At 39.8% G+C, this 18,864-nt stretch overlaps 1 protein-coding gene across 1 annotated transcript in view; it reads left to right on the top strand.

Annotated features, from left to right (window-relative positions):
* CDH6 (cadherin 6) overlaps positions 1-18,864 on the top strand; it is a 124,154-nt gene that overhangs the window by 82,530 nt on the left and 22,760 nt on the right. The window contains exons 3-6 of the mRNA XM_037530653.2: positions 9,962-10,256; positions 13,948-14,067; positions 16,069-16,236; positions 18,247-18,434. Coding sequence (XP_037386550.1) covers positions 9,962-10,256; positions 13,948-14,067; positions 16,069-16,236; positions 18,247-18,434 — 771 coding nt within the window. The remainder of the gene's footprint in view (positions 1-9,961; positions 10,257-13,947; positions 14,068-16,068; positions 16,237-18,246; positions 18,435-18,864) is intronic.

The following is an 18,864-nucleotide window of genomic DNA, read 5'->3' as shown; positions in this document are numbered from 1 at the left end:
TGTCTTAAGAAACTTGCCTGGGAATTAATTGTATCTTTGACTCTAGATCTCAATAGATTTGGGCATCAATGGCACAAACATAACAGTTGAAACCCTGAAAACAGATGATCTCATCTGGGGGAAGCTTAAAATGAAGACAGACAAGAAGCTAAAACATAGATAGGTCTAAGGGACACCAGCATTTAAGGGGCAAGCAGAAGAGAAGGATCTGATAAAGCTATCTCTTATGAATTCTGCCTCATAGCCGACAAAATGAAAGCTGAGATAATTTAATTAACGTGTCCGATTAATATGAAAGTCAGAATTAAACCCAAATCTTTCCACCTTCAAAATCCACCTTTTGAATTTTTTATGCTTAGGATGCAAAAACAATTTATGGAAGCTCTTCTCTGAGCTAAGCCTTCCACTGAGCATTTCACATACAATTAATTTTCAGCAACATACCTGTAAACGATTATCATTATCACCCTATCACAAGTGTAAGGAAACTCAGACTTGTAGAAATTAACAATGTTCCCAAATTTTACACACATCTAATAGATAGCATAAAATTACACCCCTCAATTTACCTTTCCCAAGTCCATGCTTTTGACATTTGTGGTTGCACTAGTTTTGGCTTCTGGTTCTCAAACATGGGTGCTCACCAGAATTACCTGGAGGGCTTCTTTAAACACCGATTTTTATTTATTTATTTTTTAATAATAAATTTTATTTTTATATTCCCCCATACAATTGCAAATGCCCCATTCTGACCCCAATCCCTCCCCTTCCGGCCCCCACCCCCCAAAAAGTGTCTCTGGTTCATAGTTTTTTGTTGATTTTGATTTTCACTTTCTTATAGTTATTCATTTTCCTGGTCCCTTATTTAAGTTTTCTAGATTCCTGCTATGAGTGAGACCATCCGGTATTTTTCTTTTTCTTTTTGGCTTATTTCGCTGAGCATGATCCCTTCCAGCGCCATCCATGTTGCTGCAAATTGCATGTGTTTATCTTTTTTGAATGCTGAGTAATATTCCATGGTGTATATGTACCACATCTTCTTGATCCAGTCATCCATTTTTGGGCATTTGGGCTGTTTCCAAAGCTTAGCTATTGTAAACAGTGCTGCTATAAACATAGGGGTGCAGGTGCTCTTTGGAATTAATGTTTCTGTGTCCTTTGGGTAAATACCTAGGAGTGGAATTGCTGGATCCTATGGAAGCTCTATGTTTAGTAGGTCCAGAAATCTCCACACAGCTCTCCATAGTGGTTGGACCAGTTTGCACTCCCACCAACAGTGCAGGAGAGTTCCTTTTTCTCCACACCCTCGCCAACATTTGTTGTTGCTAGTTTTTTTAATATGTGCCATTCTCACTGGTGTGAGATGGTATCTCATGGTAGTTTTGATTTGCATTTCCCTGATGACAAGTGATGTTGAACATTTTTTCATATGCCTGTTGGCCATTTGCATTTCCTCTTCAGAGAAGTTTCTTTTTAGCTCTTCTGCCCATTTTTTGACAGGATTATTTTCTTTGTTGTTGCTGAGTCTCATCAGCTCTTTGCAGATTTTTGTGATCAGTCCTTTATCATTAGTGTTGGGTGCAAAAATGTTCTCCCAGTTGGTGGGGTTTCTCTTTGTTTTTGTTATTGTCTCTTTTGCTGTGCAGAAGCTCTTTAATTTGATGTAGTCCCAGCTGTTTATCTTTGCCTTCACTATCACTGCTTTGGGTGATGTGTCTGTAAAGATGTCTTTGATGTGCAAATCCCGTAGTGTTTCGCCTATATTTCCTTCTATGTATTTTATGGTTTCAGGTCTTATGTCTAGTTCTTTAATCCATTTTGAGTTGATTTTTGTGTATGGTGTGAGGTAGTGGTCAAGCTTCATTCTTTTGCATGTAGCGACCCAGTTTTCCCAGCACCATTTATTGAACAAACTTTCTTTGCTCCAATGCATAGTCTTTGCTCATTTGTCAAAGACTAGTTGACCATAAATCTGTAAATACCGATTTTTAGACAGCACCCCTTGAGTTTTTGATTCTGGAGGTCAGGGGGACCTGAAAATTTACATTTCCAGTTAGTTCACAGATAGATAATATGATGTATTGGGGAAGGAATAACACTTTGAGAACCACTGAGTTGGAGGAAAGGCAGAACTATTGTAACAAACCAAAATAACAAAAAAAAATTTCCAAAAGATGACAGCTCAGGTAAGATACCTTTATGTACTTTCTATGTCACATTACAAGATGGCATGCTATAAGATTTTGCCAGAACCCAGGGTCCTTCCAGTTCTGTAGCTCTGCCTTCCCCAAGGGCACTGTCCTCCTCGGACAGGTAAAAGCCCGCTCACTGCTCACTCACACTGCAGCTTTCCAGAAGAAGAGAGAAGCCTAAAGGAAACACGCTTCTCCTCCATGAGTGGCTCTGAAGCACCCTCCACAGTCACGCATGTTACTCTGGGAAGACTTACTCACAAGACTGCATAGCACACGCCCAGCTAACCCAGTTTCATCATGGAAGAACCAGGGAGAGAAAGGTGTGAGCAAGAGTGGCACCTGCACAATAACATGCTACCATCAGCTTTTCAGTTTGCAAAATAATTATAAGTTAGCTTGTGCCAAATCAATAATATGCAAAATAGCACATCAAAATATGTAATAAAATTTTATCAAAAGACATTTTTATTACCTAATCCTATAATCTTTAAAACAGAATCTACTTCTAATTCCTTCAAAGTTCAGTTTCTTCCTGCATAAACTCTATCCTGCCAGCTCTTCAGTCTGCACGTTAAATATATTTACTAGCATTTTATATATATACATACATACATGAATTTATTAGCATTACCATACATTTACTAGCATTATGTACGCATGAGATGTATGTATATATAGCTTACATACATATATACTGAATTCAGCTAACCTCAATTTGTTCTAATCTGATTGATTGCAGATTTACTTTCTGACCTGAGAATATTCAGCCTATTTAGCACAAAAGTTCACTCTTCTGTGATTCCAGCATCTCTACCTCAACCCCAATCAGACATCTTTTCACCTCAGCTGTTGTGACCACCCTCCTATACCTCGGATTGGCCACTGTGACATTCCAAAAGGCCACATAACATTTGCACAACACTCTATAGTATATTAACTGTTATCCATATTTTCACCTCCACAAAAAAAAAAAAAAATCACAGAATTCCTTTGCTAAGCCTGTCTTAGCTGTTACAGAAGCTGCCCTATGTGTGCTGTTTTCTGTGTCTATATGCAGATACTTAGAAGATTCAGTTTGGTCACTGACTCAGGTACTAACCTGTGACACGTGATGGGAGGAAGGGACAGCATTAGCTAGCTTCCCAAACCACTAAAAATGTGCAATCAGTGTGATATCTTTAAATGGGAGTCGAGATCACATTGAGAATCGGCACACGTAGCAGGCCCTGCTGGGGTGATGCCTTCCATAGAGCCATGTCTACCACCCCAAATCCCTGTATTTATTTATCAAGGTGTTGCTCTCAAGCAATAATAAATCAAAAGAAAAGCCAAGACCAAGAGTTCTTTCTGAAACAAAATGCTGCAGGTACAGTAGTAAAAAGTCCTGCCAGCCCCAGATGAGATGTGACTTTCTGAGAAAAGTGGATAATTTTTACGTGATGGCGAATCGTTAAAAGTGAACCAGATGATTAAACTTAATGGAACAGCCACATTAAACTGAAATTAGTAAAAACATGCCTCGGGCGGCGGGCAACCTTTTATTTGTTGTTGTTTAACGTCTGCCTTTTACAGTGGCCGTGATGAATGACATCACAAAAGAAAAAATCCAATTAAAATCTAAGTGCTCAATAAAATCCTAATGTCTGGTTGTCACCATCGCTTTCTCTAGCACTGATGTCTTATGTTCCCCCTTGTCCCCAAGAAGAGAGAAAAGAACTGGCCCCAGGGAAGTTTAAGGGAGGGAAGGCAAGTGGGGAAAGAAGACAAAAAGGCTTCTGGAGGTTTCTGCTCTGTGCACTTTGTCACAGGCAGACACTGCACTTCCAGGGGGAGGAGGCTAAATTGTTTTATTATCTGACAATGCCTGAGTGAAGAGATACCTCCCCTCCCCCCCCCAGGCCAGTTTTCAAATATTGATAAATCAGAATTGGGATGTGCACCACAATCCCTGCTCACACTCTGAGCTGGTGTCTCCATCACCCTTTTATATTGTCCCGGGTGTTTGTTCTATAAGTCATCAAAATGGTCTCTCTTGACAGGTAAAAATAAGTTTCTGATTACTTTTACCTGAATAAATCTTGTGACCAGATGTGGTCTTCACCTACTAAGTGTGCAACAATTACATATTGAAAGTGATGAAGGAACTGGCCAAGGGGAGTCTATAATCTAGTGGAATACAGAAGCTAATAAATCACATGGAAAGACAGCAATAGCCACCAGTAGAAGAATACTGGCTTCTGGTAACAGATTTTACCTTAGAGATACCGAGTGTTTGCAAAAATTGGGTTTTCAAAATCCCTGAAACAAAGTTTTCAAAGTCAAAAGAAGAGCATTCTTATGAAGCTAAAATGGTATAAAGAAGCAATTACTCTAAGTTACTTGGGAAAATTCTTGAATGTTCTCAGACCCAACAGTAACAGTATCTTAAGTTTAGGAGAAGCTTTATATTTTATGACACACATACTGTGTTTTTATCCCAAGTTTACACAGAGATGAATGTAGTTGTAGTTAGTCTCTGGCCTTCAAACAATCCGGCCCTGTAGCTCTCACTGATCATTTTACTGATCATTTTACTTATCATTTTACTGATCATTTTACTGATCATTTTACTTATCATTTTACTTATCATTTTACTGATAAGGACCCTGGCACGGGGAGGTTCATTGGCTCAGATCTTAGATTTGGTGAGTGAAGCAGAATGAACAGGCCCCAAACTTGGGGCTCAGGTAGGGTGCCCTCTGCATTGTGCCAGGCTGCTAGCCATGGCAGCCCCAGAGCTAGGATGTGATAAGCAGTGAGGCAGGTTTCGTTACTCATGAGTTAATGAAATAGCTTTTTAAGAGCTCTCTACGGTCATTAGGATTTGACGATGGAGAGTTAAACTTTCCCCAGTGGCTCTTTCTGTGTAATCATGGTTTCAACGTTTCCCGAACAGATCATATTACACAAATCATGGAATGCTCTTGTTTGACATTTTTTATTGCGTTTGTCTCACTTCTAAGCAATTTCTTCCCTGGTCCCATTTATCTTCTATTATTTCTGCCAAATTGCTTTCAAGGCTACTAATTGTGTGAATAATACTCTCTTCCTCACAGTCTGCTATTAACTAGCATTAGCTGTGTGGCATTGGACACATTTTCCTACCTCTAAAAACCAGGAGATGACACCACATCATCTACCAGGCCCCTTCTTGAGCTCAGCTTCTACTCTTCTGACTTTTCACATGAGCTGTGCGATTCTGGAAACACTCCATAAACTGAGCCTCTGTTTTCTTGACTCTACGGTGATGGATTCAGTTAGCTCATGTTTCCCAAAGTGTGTTGAAAGTGTTTTAAGGGAATACTGATATGGGTCACACCTAAAAAGCATTCTTTGCACAAGAAAGTTCAGAAAAGCTAGATTTACAAAGTCAAGGATAGTTAGACCTGCAGGCACTTAGAGCCTTGACTGTATTAATGGACACTGGGTAGTTCAAAGAAAAAGGCAGAATATGAAGTACTTCCCAAACTTTTTGGATAACACTCTTTCTCCACAGCATTTTGCATAAATGATCTTCTAGGGATACACTTTTAGAAAGACTGGGTTAAATTGTTTTCAGAGCCCCTCTGTAGGGTAAGTAAAAGTATCAGGCTTTTCTGCCCTCCTGCCATTAAGATTGACGATGGATCCGTGCGGTCCTGAATGCATGCCTGATGGCGGGCACCTGGAGTAGGGTGTGGGCATATATAAGTGGGTGCACCTGGGCTAAGACTGGGCTTATAAGGGCGGCGTCACGGGGATGCCAGCAGAACAGAACGAACAGAACAGCAGAGCGAAAGGAGCAGAGAAGCAGAGGCCACGAGAGAACACCAGAGAGCCCAGAAAGACTGAGGACTCTCGGGGGGCTGGGAGGCTGGTAGGCCTCCCAGCCCCCCGGCACCCCTGCCTGCTTGGTGCCTGGTAAATCCCAATAAAAGCCTGCAAAAGCCACTGAGGGCTCCAGGACTCCTCCTTTTGCCCGTCTGCTCAAATTGTAGAAATTCTGCACTGTCCCTTCCTGCCCCTACACCCTCTTTGCTCTGAGAGTCTATTTTCATGTGTTTTTGTTACAGGCTGTGATCCAAGAGCAGGTCCTTTGCCCTCAAGGCAGAGAATTCACCAGAGAGCACCAAGAGTAGGTGACCAAGACAAGGCTTTATCAGAGACTCATGCATGCGGGAACCAGGGCCAGAAAGGAGAATTTAGCCTGGCTCCTTGAGGGAAATTAGGAGGCAATATTTAAAGGGTAGATTCATGAGTCAGGATGAATGAGGGCAGCATTGTAGCCTGTTCTCGGTTGGTGTAGGGTAAGTGAAAATGATCAGGATTTTCCACCCTCCCGCCATTAGCATTAATGATAGACCCCTGGGTCCTACATGCATGCCTGAAGGCTGGCACCTGGAGTAGGGTGTGGGCATGCATAGGTGGCCACACCTGGGCTGAGGCTGGGCTTATAAGGGTGGCATCACGGCGATGCCAGCAGAGTAGCAGAAAGAACCACAGAAGCGGAGACCAGGAGAGAACGCCAGAGAACCCAGAAAGAGTAAAGACTCACCTGCTGCCCTTCCCTTACACCCCACCCCTCTCCCCCCACCCCGCTATGACCTGGGGGCCATATTACCAAAAAGGTAAAAAGCTCAATAAAAGCCTGAAAAGCCACAGAGGGCTCCAGGGCTTTCCTTTACCCATTCGCCTAGATGATGGAGGACTTGCTCTGTGCCTTGCTGGCTCTACAGTTGGGTTATGCCCAGGTATGTGCAAACAACTGCACTTCTGTGCGCTCAAACTTCTCCCTCCAGAAAATTGTTGAGATGATCATTAGTCAAGATGTAACCGCTTGCCTAGTATGGTGCCTTGGTCAGTGTGGTGGGCCAAAGTGATTTATTCTACCTGTTCAAACAGGACTTGGGGAACTTAGTCTACTGGCTTGCGATTTCTTTTATCTAAACTGTCTTCTTTTCAGTCACCCAGGACTAGTCAAGAAGACAGAGAGCTGGTTTACCAGTTACTGTTATTGTCTTGGTTGTAACATAGCCCATACTCTGTTTAGATGGACTTGAAGTAAGGTGGAGATGGCAATCTTCCCGCTAAAAGTAACTTGTCTCCATGTAACTGGCACATATACCTGGGGTTTCAAAACAGTTCACAATTAAAAGCACTTACTGAAAAATTGCGAGTTCTAAAGATTAGAAGATGCCTTCTAACTTTTGCTGAGGTGGGAAAAGAAAACCAAAGTAAGAATTCAGCATGGTAAAAATAACCTTTGGGGTTATTCCCCATGTAACATGGGCTAGTTTTCCCAAGTTAGAGCTTCCTCTTCCATGTCAATGATATCTTCAAACTCATTTAATTCAACACTTACCCAGACCCTTCTCGGTGACAATCTTATCAGAACCTCTGTCTGATTAATCTCAACAACAGGGTACTCACTACAGGCCCTCCCCACATCCCATCCAAAAGTAGAGCATTCCTCTGAAGTTGAAATGCCGTAAAATGAAGAAGCAATTACCATAATATACATGGAAATATTTCTGAGCATTCCCAGACCCAAAAAGCCCCCTATGAAATCACACCAAATAACACCTAAAAATAGCCCTAACATATAGTAAAAGCAGGAATGATATGATAAATATGCAACCTGTAAAAAGGAGAAATAATGTTCATTGTAGTTGCACTCACCAGAATCAAGAAGACAGCAAGCCCGTGGAAGGCAGAGAGGTGCTGATGGAGGTGTGTTCGGCTGAGCAGTCAGAGTCTGGGGTGGTGGGAGGAACAGGCTGCTGGGGTGCACAGCAGGGTGAGGATGACCGTCCTTGTTAACAGCCCATCCACTCTGAATTCCCCAGGGCATGCAGAGCACTACACCTTTTACCTCTGCCTGCCTCCCTGCAAAGGTCAAGGTTCATCATCTGCAGGGGCCACTGTGCTGGACACAGAAGGTTTGGCTTCTTAGCCTCACACATTTGCCTATCATACAGTTCTTGGTAGGTGCACAAAACACCCTGTCAACACGCCCGAAACCTATATGCCTTTCAAAATTAAAGTCTTGCTTTCCCGCAATCCCTGCAGCCGGTGGATGGTAGGTGAAGTCTCACGCCAGTGCCTCCTGGTCAGTTCCTGAACAACCTCACTTTAAGGCCGGTTGGCGTTTGTGTTCAATTTCCTCTATGTCCAGTGTTACACGCTTACGAGCTTTCTGGAGCTTCTGTTTTTCTCAGGGCACACCTTGCTAACGGGACACAAAATAAACGGAGTGTAGCAATAGAAGAACACGGGGCAGGATCTCTATGATCTGAGCAGACGGGGTAAGGAGAGAGTCCTGGAGCCCTCGGTGGCTTTTCAGGCTTTTATTGGGATTTACCAGGTACACGGCAGGCAGAGGTGCTGGGGCGCCGGGAGGCTGGCAGGCCTCTACCTGGGCTCTGGGGCCTTCTCTGGTGGCCTTGTTCTCTGCTCCTCTTGTGGTTCTCCTGGCGTCCCCATGACGCCACCCTTACAAGCCCAGTCTCTCAGCACAGGTGTAGCCACTTACGCATGCCCACACCCTACTCCAGGTGCCCGCCATCAGGCATGCATTCAGGACCGCAGGGATCCATCCTCAATCCTAATGGCTGGAGGCCAGAAAAGCCTGATACTTTTTCACTTACCCCACACAGAGATAAAGCTCAGAGACTCACAGACAGTTCCCAGCATTGGCGCTTGATGCTGAGAGGCTGAAAGTGTCCTCCCGGGGAAGGATAGGCCTTGGCGACCCCACCCTCCCTGCGCAGGCGCAGCCTGCCAGACCACCCACCCCACCCAACCCCACCCCTTTCACCCCCATGCTGTAAACCTACCCTGAACTCCCAAATGACTTTCCGCTTTTGTCGTAAAATTAAACTCCACGCAGGTGACTTCCAACGGTGAATACACGTGCTCACGTAGGTCTTTCATCAAAGCAAAGTGGCTGATGCAGCCTGTGGAAAAGTTGAGAACACCTCTACTTCCTAAGGCAGACTATGCGATTTTAGGCCTGCTGGCTCTTATGAGCAGAGCCTTTTCTGTATATTAGACAAAAATGGGAGGCTGAAAATTCTTATCCAAGTGACCTTGCATCTAGCCAGAGGATTTTTCAAGGTACTGCTTATGGCCACACTTAAGATGTTTCTAAAACGTGTCGAGTTGAATCGTAAATAAATTAATAAACATCACATATTATTAAAAAAAAGGATTATAAACTCCATCATAGTGGACTCACGGAGACTTAGCTTCCCTGAGACACTTCCCCATGACAGTAAAGTGTGAAGGCAGAAGGTACCCACATGTTTCAGATTCAAAAGCCAAAATCCTTTTCTGAATAATATATTGCTTCTCTAGTATGTCTGTGTATATTAAGATGGGGAGGAAAATATAGAGAATCTGAAACCTATAGTGAAAATTGGAAAATGGTGAAAATAATTTTATTCCAGCCAGGTTAATTTACCCTTGGGCATCTTGCTATTGCTCTGAACTTTAGTTTTCCTTTCTTCAAAATAAGGATTCCTGAATTTTCTCCAAGCTCTATTCCAGTTCTGGAATTGTTTGTGATTATAAGGAAGTGTTCATTAATGAATGGCATTTACTATTGAGAATTTAAGTAAATAATAAAAATACCTGCATCCCTTAGAAAGATTGAATGAAAGTTAGCATAGCGTGCATCATAAAGACAAAAACAGTTTAGGATCACATGCTTGACTTTTATTTTCTTTAATTTTTTTTTTCTATACTAGTTACATTCAGACCAGGATAGAGGAGATGGATCACTTAAATATATCCTTTCAGGAGATGGAGCAGGAGATCTCTTCATTATCAATGAAAACACAGGGGACATACAGGCCACCAAGAGGCTGGACAGGGAAGAAAAGCCCGTTTATATCCTTCGAGCTCAAGCTATAAACAGAAGGACAGGGAGACCCGTGGAGCCTGAGTCGGAATTCATCATCAAGATTCATGACATCAACGACAATGAGCCAATATTCACGAAGGAGGTTTACACAGCCACGGTTCCCGAAATGTCTGAAGTGGGTGAGTGAGATGTGGTTTCATCACAGTTTCTCTTCTACCGCATCAACTAAAATATCCTATGACTGATATATACTGAACTGAATGGATTTAGATGCAAAATTCCAAAAGTATCACGTTTCAAACAACCCATTTATGACCTTTTGGGAAGTGCACCCACATCTCCTAATGCTACTCAAGTCTTATTATTTTTAAGAAAGTAGCATTTCCTCTATTGATGAAGATATGAAAAGTGGCAAGGGAGAGTAGGAAAGAGAAAAGAGAACACCACAGCTACTTCTTCTCCCACTAACTCCCACTCTATTTCTGGAACTGAACAATAGCAGTCTTCCATATTTCTCTAAGTCTACATGGGTATTGGGGTACAGGAAAGGATCTCCCAATGGACTGAATTTACAGTCCAGACTCCTGAGTAGTGACAGTCGATTTAAATAACTATGTATTTGGGAAAGAGACTTCAAAAAAACTTTCTGTTTAATTCACAAAAAAATATGTAGATGATAGCCTGGGGAAAAGTCCTGTACTAACTGGTAGAAATTAAGGCACTTTCATAACATTAAGATGGCAAATTATATTTTGTGCACAATTCTCCTCTCAATTTTAAAGGTAATGTGTGTGCATTTAATTTGTTTAGATTGAGAGAAGGTAAATAGAATTTCAATTAAGAAAACAACTCCTACTGTCATCACTCTTAGCCACATTAAAAGGCATCAGTGACAAATTTGAAACTATGTCAAGGGTTATTTTTATTTTCAGTCTGTCAAATTTTAAAAGGGTTAAGTTACATAATATAACACATTTCTGTAATTCTGTCAGTCAAATTTCAGTTCACAGTACTAAGACTTGGAAAATACTTAATCCATAGAAATAACTGTGAAACATCTAAATTTTTCATATTGGTAAGTTGCTCGTGTCATTACTCGAAGATACTTTGTTTTGTTAGAAAAAAATCACAAGCCATCACCAAAGCGAAGAGAATGGCTGAAATTCTTTTATTTATTTTTTTTAGAACAACACTTTTTTTTAAGATTTATTTATTTTTATACAAGAGCTGGGGTACAGGCCAGAGGCGTGGAAGGTTGAGAGGATTCACCAGAGACAAAGTGGGGAGCAGAACAGGCAGAAGGACCAAAGTACACCACTGAGGGGAGCAGCGGGCAAGGCAGGAGAGGTCTGCCGTGCCATGTGGCAATCTCCCTGGCCGGCCAGGAATCCAACCCATGCTGCAGAGGCTGCAGACAGCTTCACAGTGCTGTTCTCAACCTGCTGCGCCACTCGGGAGGCCCTGAAATTCTTTCAAAGGGAATTTTTATTAGGAAAAATAAATTTTCCCCAGGTGGTAAAAGGCAGGAAGAATTAATGAAGAATTCTCTGTCATCAACAACACCCAGGGCAGTAGTAGCCAGATGTGCAAACTATCACTGCATAACTACAGGAGGTGTCATTCACTTTTGAAGCCATTATAGAATTAAATTTGTATTACAAGTATGTGGGGTAGCTGGCAGTAACATGACTTGAGGAAGAGAAGTCCTTTTCTAACTTGCACACAGACACAGTCATATTCAAATGTATCATTATCAAATATTAACATGTCACTATTATTTTATCTAAAGACATCTTAAATTACATAAAAGTGTGGGACAATGGTAAGGTATTACAAATGGTGGTAGAAATGACAGTTGTTTTCAGTAACTATATATTTAGGAAAGAGACTCAAAGAAACCTTTTTTAAAATTCATAAACAATATACAGATGATATCTAAGGGACACTTTAGTGATTGGTAGACATAAGATTAATATGGTAAATCAATAGATTGTGTACAATTCTACTACTAATTGTAAAGGTAATGTATGTATCGAAAAGACTCAAGTTTGAAACTATCTCTATTAAAAAGCAGACTTGGTGTCTCTGATCCTCTAGTTCCATATCTGTAAAAAATAAGTTATAGATGCAATGCCTAAGGGTTCACATGAGGACAGGATGAGAAAACAGATGCAGAGCCCTTAATACAATATCTGGCACCTAATAGATACTCAAAGCATTCAGATAATCACATTTTAAAAACATTCAAATGTCATATTGATGTCAAATAAGAATGTGGGTGTTTGTTGACTTCCACTCGTTTTCACTTCAAAAAAGATAAACACATGCAATTTGCAGCAACATGGATGGCGCTGGAAGGGATCATGCTCAGCGAAATAAGCCAGAAAGAAAAAGAAAAATACCGGATGGTCTCACTCATAGCAGGAATCTAGAAAACTTAAATAAAGGACCAGGAAAATGAATAACTATAAGAAAGTGAAAATCAAAATCAACAAAAAACTATGAACCAGAGACACTTTTTTGGGGGGTGGGGGGCGGGAGGGGAGGGATTGGGGTCAGAATGGGGGGTTGCAATTGTATGGGGAATATAAAAATAAAATTTATTATTTAAAAAAAAATAAAAATAAAATCATAGGATGCTCTCATTCTCCCCAGCTCCCTTGACAGATTACAAGGTTGGGTGCTTTGTCTCAACACGCTACATCCAGAGCATCCAATTCTAACACAATGCAATATATTTGTTCAATAAATGGAATTAGATAATACAAAATAAGGTAAAAATTCTAATATTCTGTAAATGTAACTTCCCTGCCTTTTTCATGGGCAGAATGCTAGAGTATGCTTATTACTCATCTGATATGAATATCAAATCAGTCATAAAATGATCTTAATTAGAGGGTCTCACTTTTTGGAAGTCAAAGACCCCTTGAGAATCAGATAAAATCAATGGAACCTCTCTTCGGGTAAGCATACATATAGGAATGTTCATAAAAATTTGCATGGAATATCATAAGTTTGAGTTACTCTGAAGGTTATTAAATGACTGAAACCTATAGTAAGAATGCTGATCTAAAATACCATAGTCTTTTTTGTGCTTTTAATTACAATCATTGTTTGGAATTATAGATTCCAGATGTGTATTCTGGAATTAACTCTTTAATCCAAAACTACCTTGTTTAAGATTCCAGGCCTTTCAACCTCTTATAATTATCAGATAGATTTATTGTTTAGAATGTTTTTATTTGCAAGTAACGGAAAAGCCAATTCAAAACAGTTCAAACAATAAAAGCATTTAGCAGTCACATAAGAGGTCTTTGGACATGGTTTGATTTGGGTTCAGCTATTCCTCTGTAATTTTCTATCCTGTTCAGTTTTGCCCTCAGGCTAACATCTCCACAGTCACAAAATAGCTCCCACATTTGCAGGTTCCATATGAGCTCATTACAGACCAGGAGAAGGAGCTTCTCATGTTCAGAATTCCCAACAAATTCATGAGTGGCCCCTGACTGGACAACCCCTGTGGACAAAGTGATGCAAGATGCTGACTGACTTGGGCCTGGAGAGCATGAAGAAATCATCACAGCAAGAATAGAATCCAATCAAATCTCATCTTTGGTGATGGGTTGAAATCAGTTCCACCCAAAGTCATAATCACTCCCAGCTTCTCTTTGACCCAAACCTTCCACTGTTTGTAAATGCTTGTCACAGTCCAAGGCCGTTTGGATTCCCAGAATCCTACTCAAGTTCTCTGCTCCCTTGCCATGATAGTGTCCTACAAAAGTAAGACTCTGCTTTTGCTTTAGGTGTGTGTATCAATGATGCATGACAAACCCTTAATTTTATTTTCAATTTATGTTTCTGTCTTTGCAGGCACATTTGTTGTCCAAGTCACTGCCACTGATGCCGACGATCCCACATATGGGAACAGCGCTAAAGTCGTCTACAGCATCCTACAGGGGCAGCCCTACTTTTCAGTTGAATCAGAAACAGGTTAGGATTCCTTTGTGAGCTTCCTTTTTACAGTCTATAATTTTAATCTCAGATGATTTAGCATTTTTTTAATAAAAATAACAGCATGATGGAATTTTTAGATTAATCTACCAAACACCAGTGATACATTCGTAAGCATGACATCCAGACCATTCAAGAAACCTGACAATGAATCTTTTAGCCATCGTGTTTGTATAGGATAGATTAAGAAAAACTGTACATTGTCTTATTTAATCACTTCCAGTTTGGGATGAAGTTAAATGACTATTTCTGGGAGACAGTAGGATTGTTTATGGGCTACTCTGACATCTTTTCCAGTTATTTAGTAGAATGACCTCTCTCAACACTGCTCTGAATGTAGATATAGTTACATGACTTTTTTTGGGCTAACAAAATATGGTGTGATGCTAATCACTTCTAAGCAGAACTTCCAGGCATGCTGCATGATCCCACCGAGTTCTATTCCTCTTACCACAGAGATCATGGATGCAAACCAAAGTTGAGATGAGTCTCCAGCCTGGATGTCTAAGTCAAGCAGAACTTCCTGCTGACTTGCTCAGCATATGAAGTATAAATAAACTTTAGTTGCGTTAAGCCACTGAGATTTGCATTGTTTTTTATGTCTAGCCTGTCCTAACTGATACAGCCCTACTGGGATACTGCCTTACTGGGATCCTTTTTTTCCACATCTCATTCTTCTGTACTTTCTCTAAAAACTCACATAATGCAGAATTATAATGAAATGTTTCTTATAAAACATTATTTGGACTGTATAGTAAGCTGTACACATATTCTTGCTATCATAATAAGAGTTGAGTTCCTTTCATATAATTTTCAAGGATCCAATTATTGTTGGTAGAAATCAAGACCTTTCTAGGTGGCTATATAATTTTCAAGTATCCCATTATTGTTGGTAGAAATCAAGACCTTTCTAGGTGGCTATATCCAGTTGGAAATCGATGGGTTAAGGAGCAATGAACTTGGAAAGAATCCCAAGGAGAAAGAAAATGTTGAGTTGAAAACAATTGAGGATAAGAAATTAGAATTATCCAACTTAAAGACAAAAGGCTAAGGTGATCTCCTGTATTTAAATAAAGAAGTGCTATTTGGAGAACAGAAAGCAGCTGCACTTTCACTGAAGTCAGGACTATAGGAATGAAATTGACCTGTTGTCTGAGGTATTCTTGTTAAAAATAAAAAAAGATATTTTCAGCTTCATTAGCTGTTAAGCACTGGAATGTGCTACCAGAGAAAGCTATAAAGCCTCCTCCAGTGAATTCTGAGAAAATGTTGTTAATTTAAGCATAAACCCTACATGGAGATTAAGTAAACTTTTAGAAGTTCTTTTAACTAATTATTTTATAACTACCTAACAGGAGAGATAATAACATCGGTCACTGTTGGGACCAGTTGAACGGATGTTAACATTAGCTATAGAAAACTTAAATTCTCTAGGATCATACAAGATGATAATTATGAGACAACTGATGCTCAGTGTTCTTAAGATCATAGTTTTGTGGTTTAGTAAATCCTCAGACTATTCATTATGGTGGCTATATTTGATGAGCAATTCCCAATTCAGTAAAGTGATGCTCAAGAGCCAGTTCAAGTGTATGACTTTCTTAGCAATTTCCTCACAGTCCATTAAATGTCTTTTCTCAAGCAGCTACCGTATTGTATATAACGTTATACCACATACCAAATTACATTTTGCTGTGTCATCCTGTAACACTATTTACATTACTTACAGTCTATAGTACTGTAGGATTTGACTTGTCCTTATTTTTTATTCTCCTTGTATTGTAGGTGCTTTATTTAAATGTACCTACCTTATGTGGTTGTAATTTCCTTATGTAGAATGGCTATATTTATTCATCCCTCTGACATCTGCATAGTGTTTTGTATATTGTGCGTGACAGTCTATGTTTGTTTGCATAAACAAGTGGATCCATAAGGCATTTTTCATACATCCCCTTCCCACTTCTGAATTTCTTATTGTAGGAATCATCAAGACAGCTTTACTCAATATGGATCGAGAAAACAGGGAGCAGTACCAAGTGGTGATTCAAGCCAAAGACATGGGCGGCCAGATGGGGGGATTATCTGGGACCACCACGGTGAACATCACGCTGACTGACGTCAACGACAATCCACCTCGCTTCCCCCAGAGTAGGAATATTTAATTAAATGAGATTCTTTTTTAGTGCACTTTATAAATCTCTAACTGTAAGAATAATGTTTTCGTGAGTGTTAAGATTATCAAAATTATTGAACTTGGTAAGAACCAGCATTTCATTAAAAATAAGATGACAATGCTTGCAGGCCGTGAATGTGAACATTGATGGTCCTGAGTTGGTAATTAGCTGAGCGATTTTTGATGTGGCTGTTATTAAGGCACGGCCATTGTTTTCTTTTTCCTTATTAAGGTCTACCACAGACATAAATTTGCTTGTGCAGGACACATGTATAACAAGCATGCTGCTATTTGTTAGGGAAATGTGACTTTATGTTTTGTGAATTTAATCAAGCATATAATCTCTTTAAATCCTCACAAAGCTTTGTAAGGGGAGGATTTATCCTTTTACTGTTTCTAAAAATATGACTATGGAAATAACTATGTATTTAATCCATTTGTAATCATAAGTAGTTTTTACATTATGGTTAATTAAGATATCGAAAGTCATCCCTCAAATCATTAACTCTCTTGATCAGATAGGAGGGGAAAAGGAAAAACAACATTCTCAAAAGCATATTTTGTGTCAAGCTAGACCCTTTCACAGAGAATACCTCAGGTGGATACTGGGTTCTGATGCAATATTTCTTCAAGAAATAAAATTCCTTTCTTGCCATAATCTCCTAAAAAAATATTTCCTCAATTCTGTCTTCCAGGAGAAAATAGCTGTCCATCATTAATAAGAAAACTATTCATCAAATATTTTTCAAAAACTGGTTAACTAATATAGGCATCTATTATATACACAGTGCAACAGAAAATAGGAATTTTTCCTTCATTTTTTCAAATATTTAATCACAGCTTAATGCAAAAACAGAAGAGCTAACTGATTTCTGATTCTATGTGTACAATGAAGGTGTTATAGGTGCTAAAATTTCTCCCACAGAAGACTGAGATGAAAATACCAGGATCACTAACGCAATGCCCAAAAACCTCCTGTCAGAATGGGAATGCCCTGAGGAAGGACAGCAAAAGGTTTCCCTAGGACCTTGCTACCAAGGGGACTTTACCTATGCTCTCCTTGGCTAGCCTGTGATCATTCCTTGGTGATGTACCAAGGTGAGGGAGGAAGAATGGCTCTAGAGAAAACCTTGCCTGCTACATCATTTTACCAAGGAAGCGCCCAAGACCTAGCGGATTACTATTACTGAACCACTGTACTTTAATGGTGTCAGAGAGTCTGCAGAACAACTGCATGGCTAGTTAGCAAAATATATTGGATGAGAGTAGAATAAGTTGGTCTGGTACATCTAAATTGAAACTCACATGTAGTCTTCTTAAATCAACTTTGGAACATGAACACAAGAAAAGTATATATGTAGGAAATATATTCATGAGTAATACAACTACAAGAAGAGGAGGAAATTATGCACAGAAAAAATACTGTAAAAAAATTAAAAGAAAAGAAAAAGAAAAGCTTTATCTCTCAATGAATTCACTTATACCCCTACCTGAAACTAGACCATGTATGAGAGAAAAATATCTACCTGAAAACAGTCTCAAAATTTCTGTAATTTGTTTTCACCTTCAGTTATTATTAGCAATGACAGAAAAAACTCTTTTTAAGATACCTAGTAATTGACTTAAAGTCACAGTTCAGGTTCAGTTCTTCTCCTTTCTTTGTTAGATTACAGGAAGCTTTGAAACCTCCCGTATCCTCCTGCTCAGTCTTTCTCACAGTCACACCATAAATGTTGAAGCCTATTTACAGGCCAAGAAGAGTGTTCTCCATTTGCAAAGAGACAGGTCATGAAATAAAGAAACATTCTTAACAATCATGAAAGTAAAGACTTAAGGAGACTAGGGCACCATTCGTTATTTTAAGCAAAGCACAAATCTGCCTATATGCATGGCAATGACTCAAAGAACTGGTAGAAAATGGGTTCTGTTTTTATTGTGATGGAGTCTACTTAGAGTGGGATTTATCTCTGTCTGATGATTAATAGGTACCTACCAATTCAAAACCCCTGAATCTTCTCCACCGGGCACACCCATTGGCAGGATCAAAGCCAGCGATGCAGATGTGGGGGAAAATGCTGAAATTGAGTATAGCATCACCGAGGGAGAGGGGCTGGACATGTTTGATGTCATCACCGACCAGGAAACCCAGGAAGGAATTATAACTGTCAAAAAGGTAATGCCATCTGTGACATGCCACACAAATGAATACATTTACTCTTCTCTGGCTCCCAAGGGACAATTACATCTCCTATGAAATTCCTCTAGATTCTTTTTGTACAAATTATTTTTTTAAACACCGAGCCTAATTACATTGAGATCTCTTTGGCTGGCTTTTAGGGGCCCTAAATAAATCTTATGCATTCATTAATTCTGTATTTTCAGTAAAGGCGTATTGAGAAACTCCAAAGTAAATTAAAATGATAATGCTATACATAAGAGCACATAAAATAAGTAACATAAATGAACAATAAATGCAAACAATGCTAGACACTATTTGATCTGAGGATACAATTGTATATTCAACAGGATGATCTCTGCTTTGATAAACTCCAAATGTGTTTAAGGAGGAAAGAGACAGGAAGTAAATAAATAAATGTACCTAA

The sequence above is a fragment of the Talpa occidentalis genome, unplaced genomic scaffold (assembly GCF_014898055.3).
Source record: "Talpa occidentalis isolate TD23 unplaced genomic scaffold, MPIMG_talOcc4v2.1 talOcc4.6, whole genome shotgun sequence".
NCBI classification, from domain to species: Eukaryota; Metazoa; Chordata; class Mammalia; order Eulipotyphla; family Talpidae; genus Talpa; species Talpa occidentalis.
This window is presented reverse-complemented; position numbering and strand designations above follow the sequence as displayed.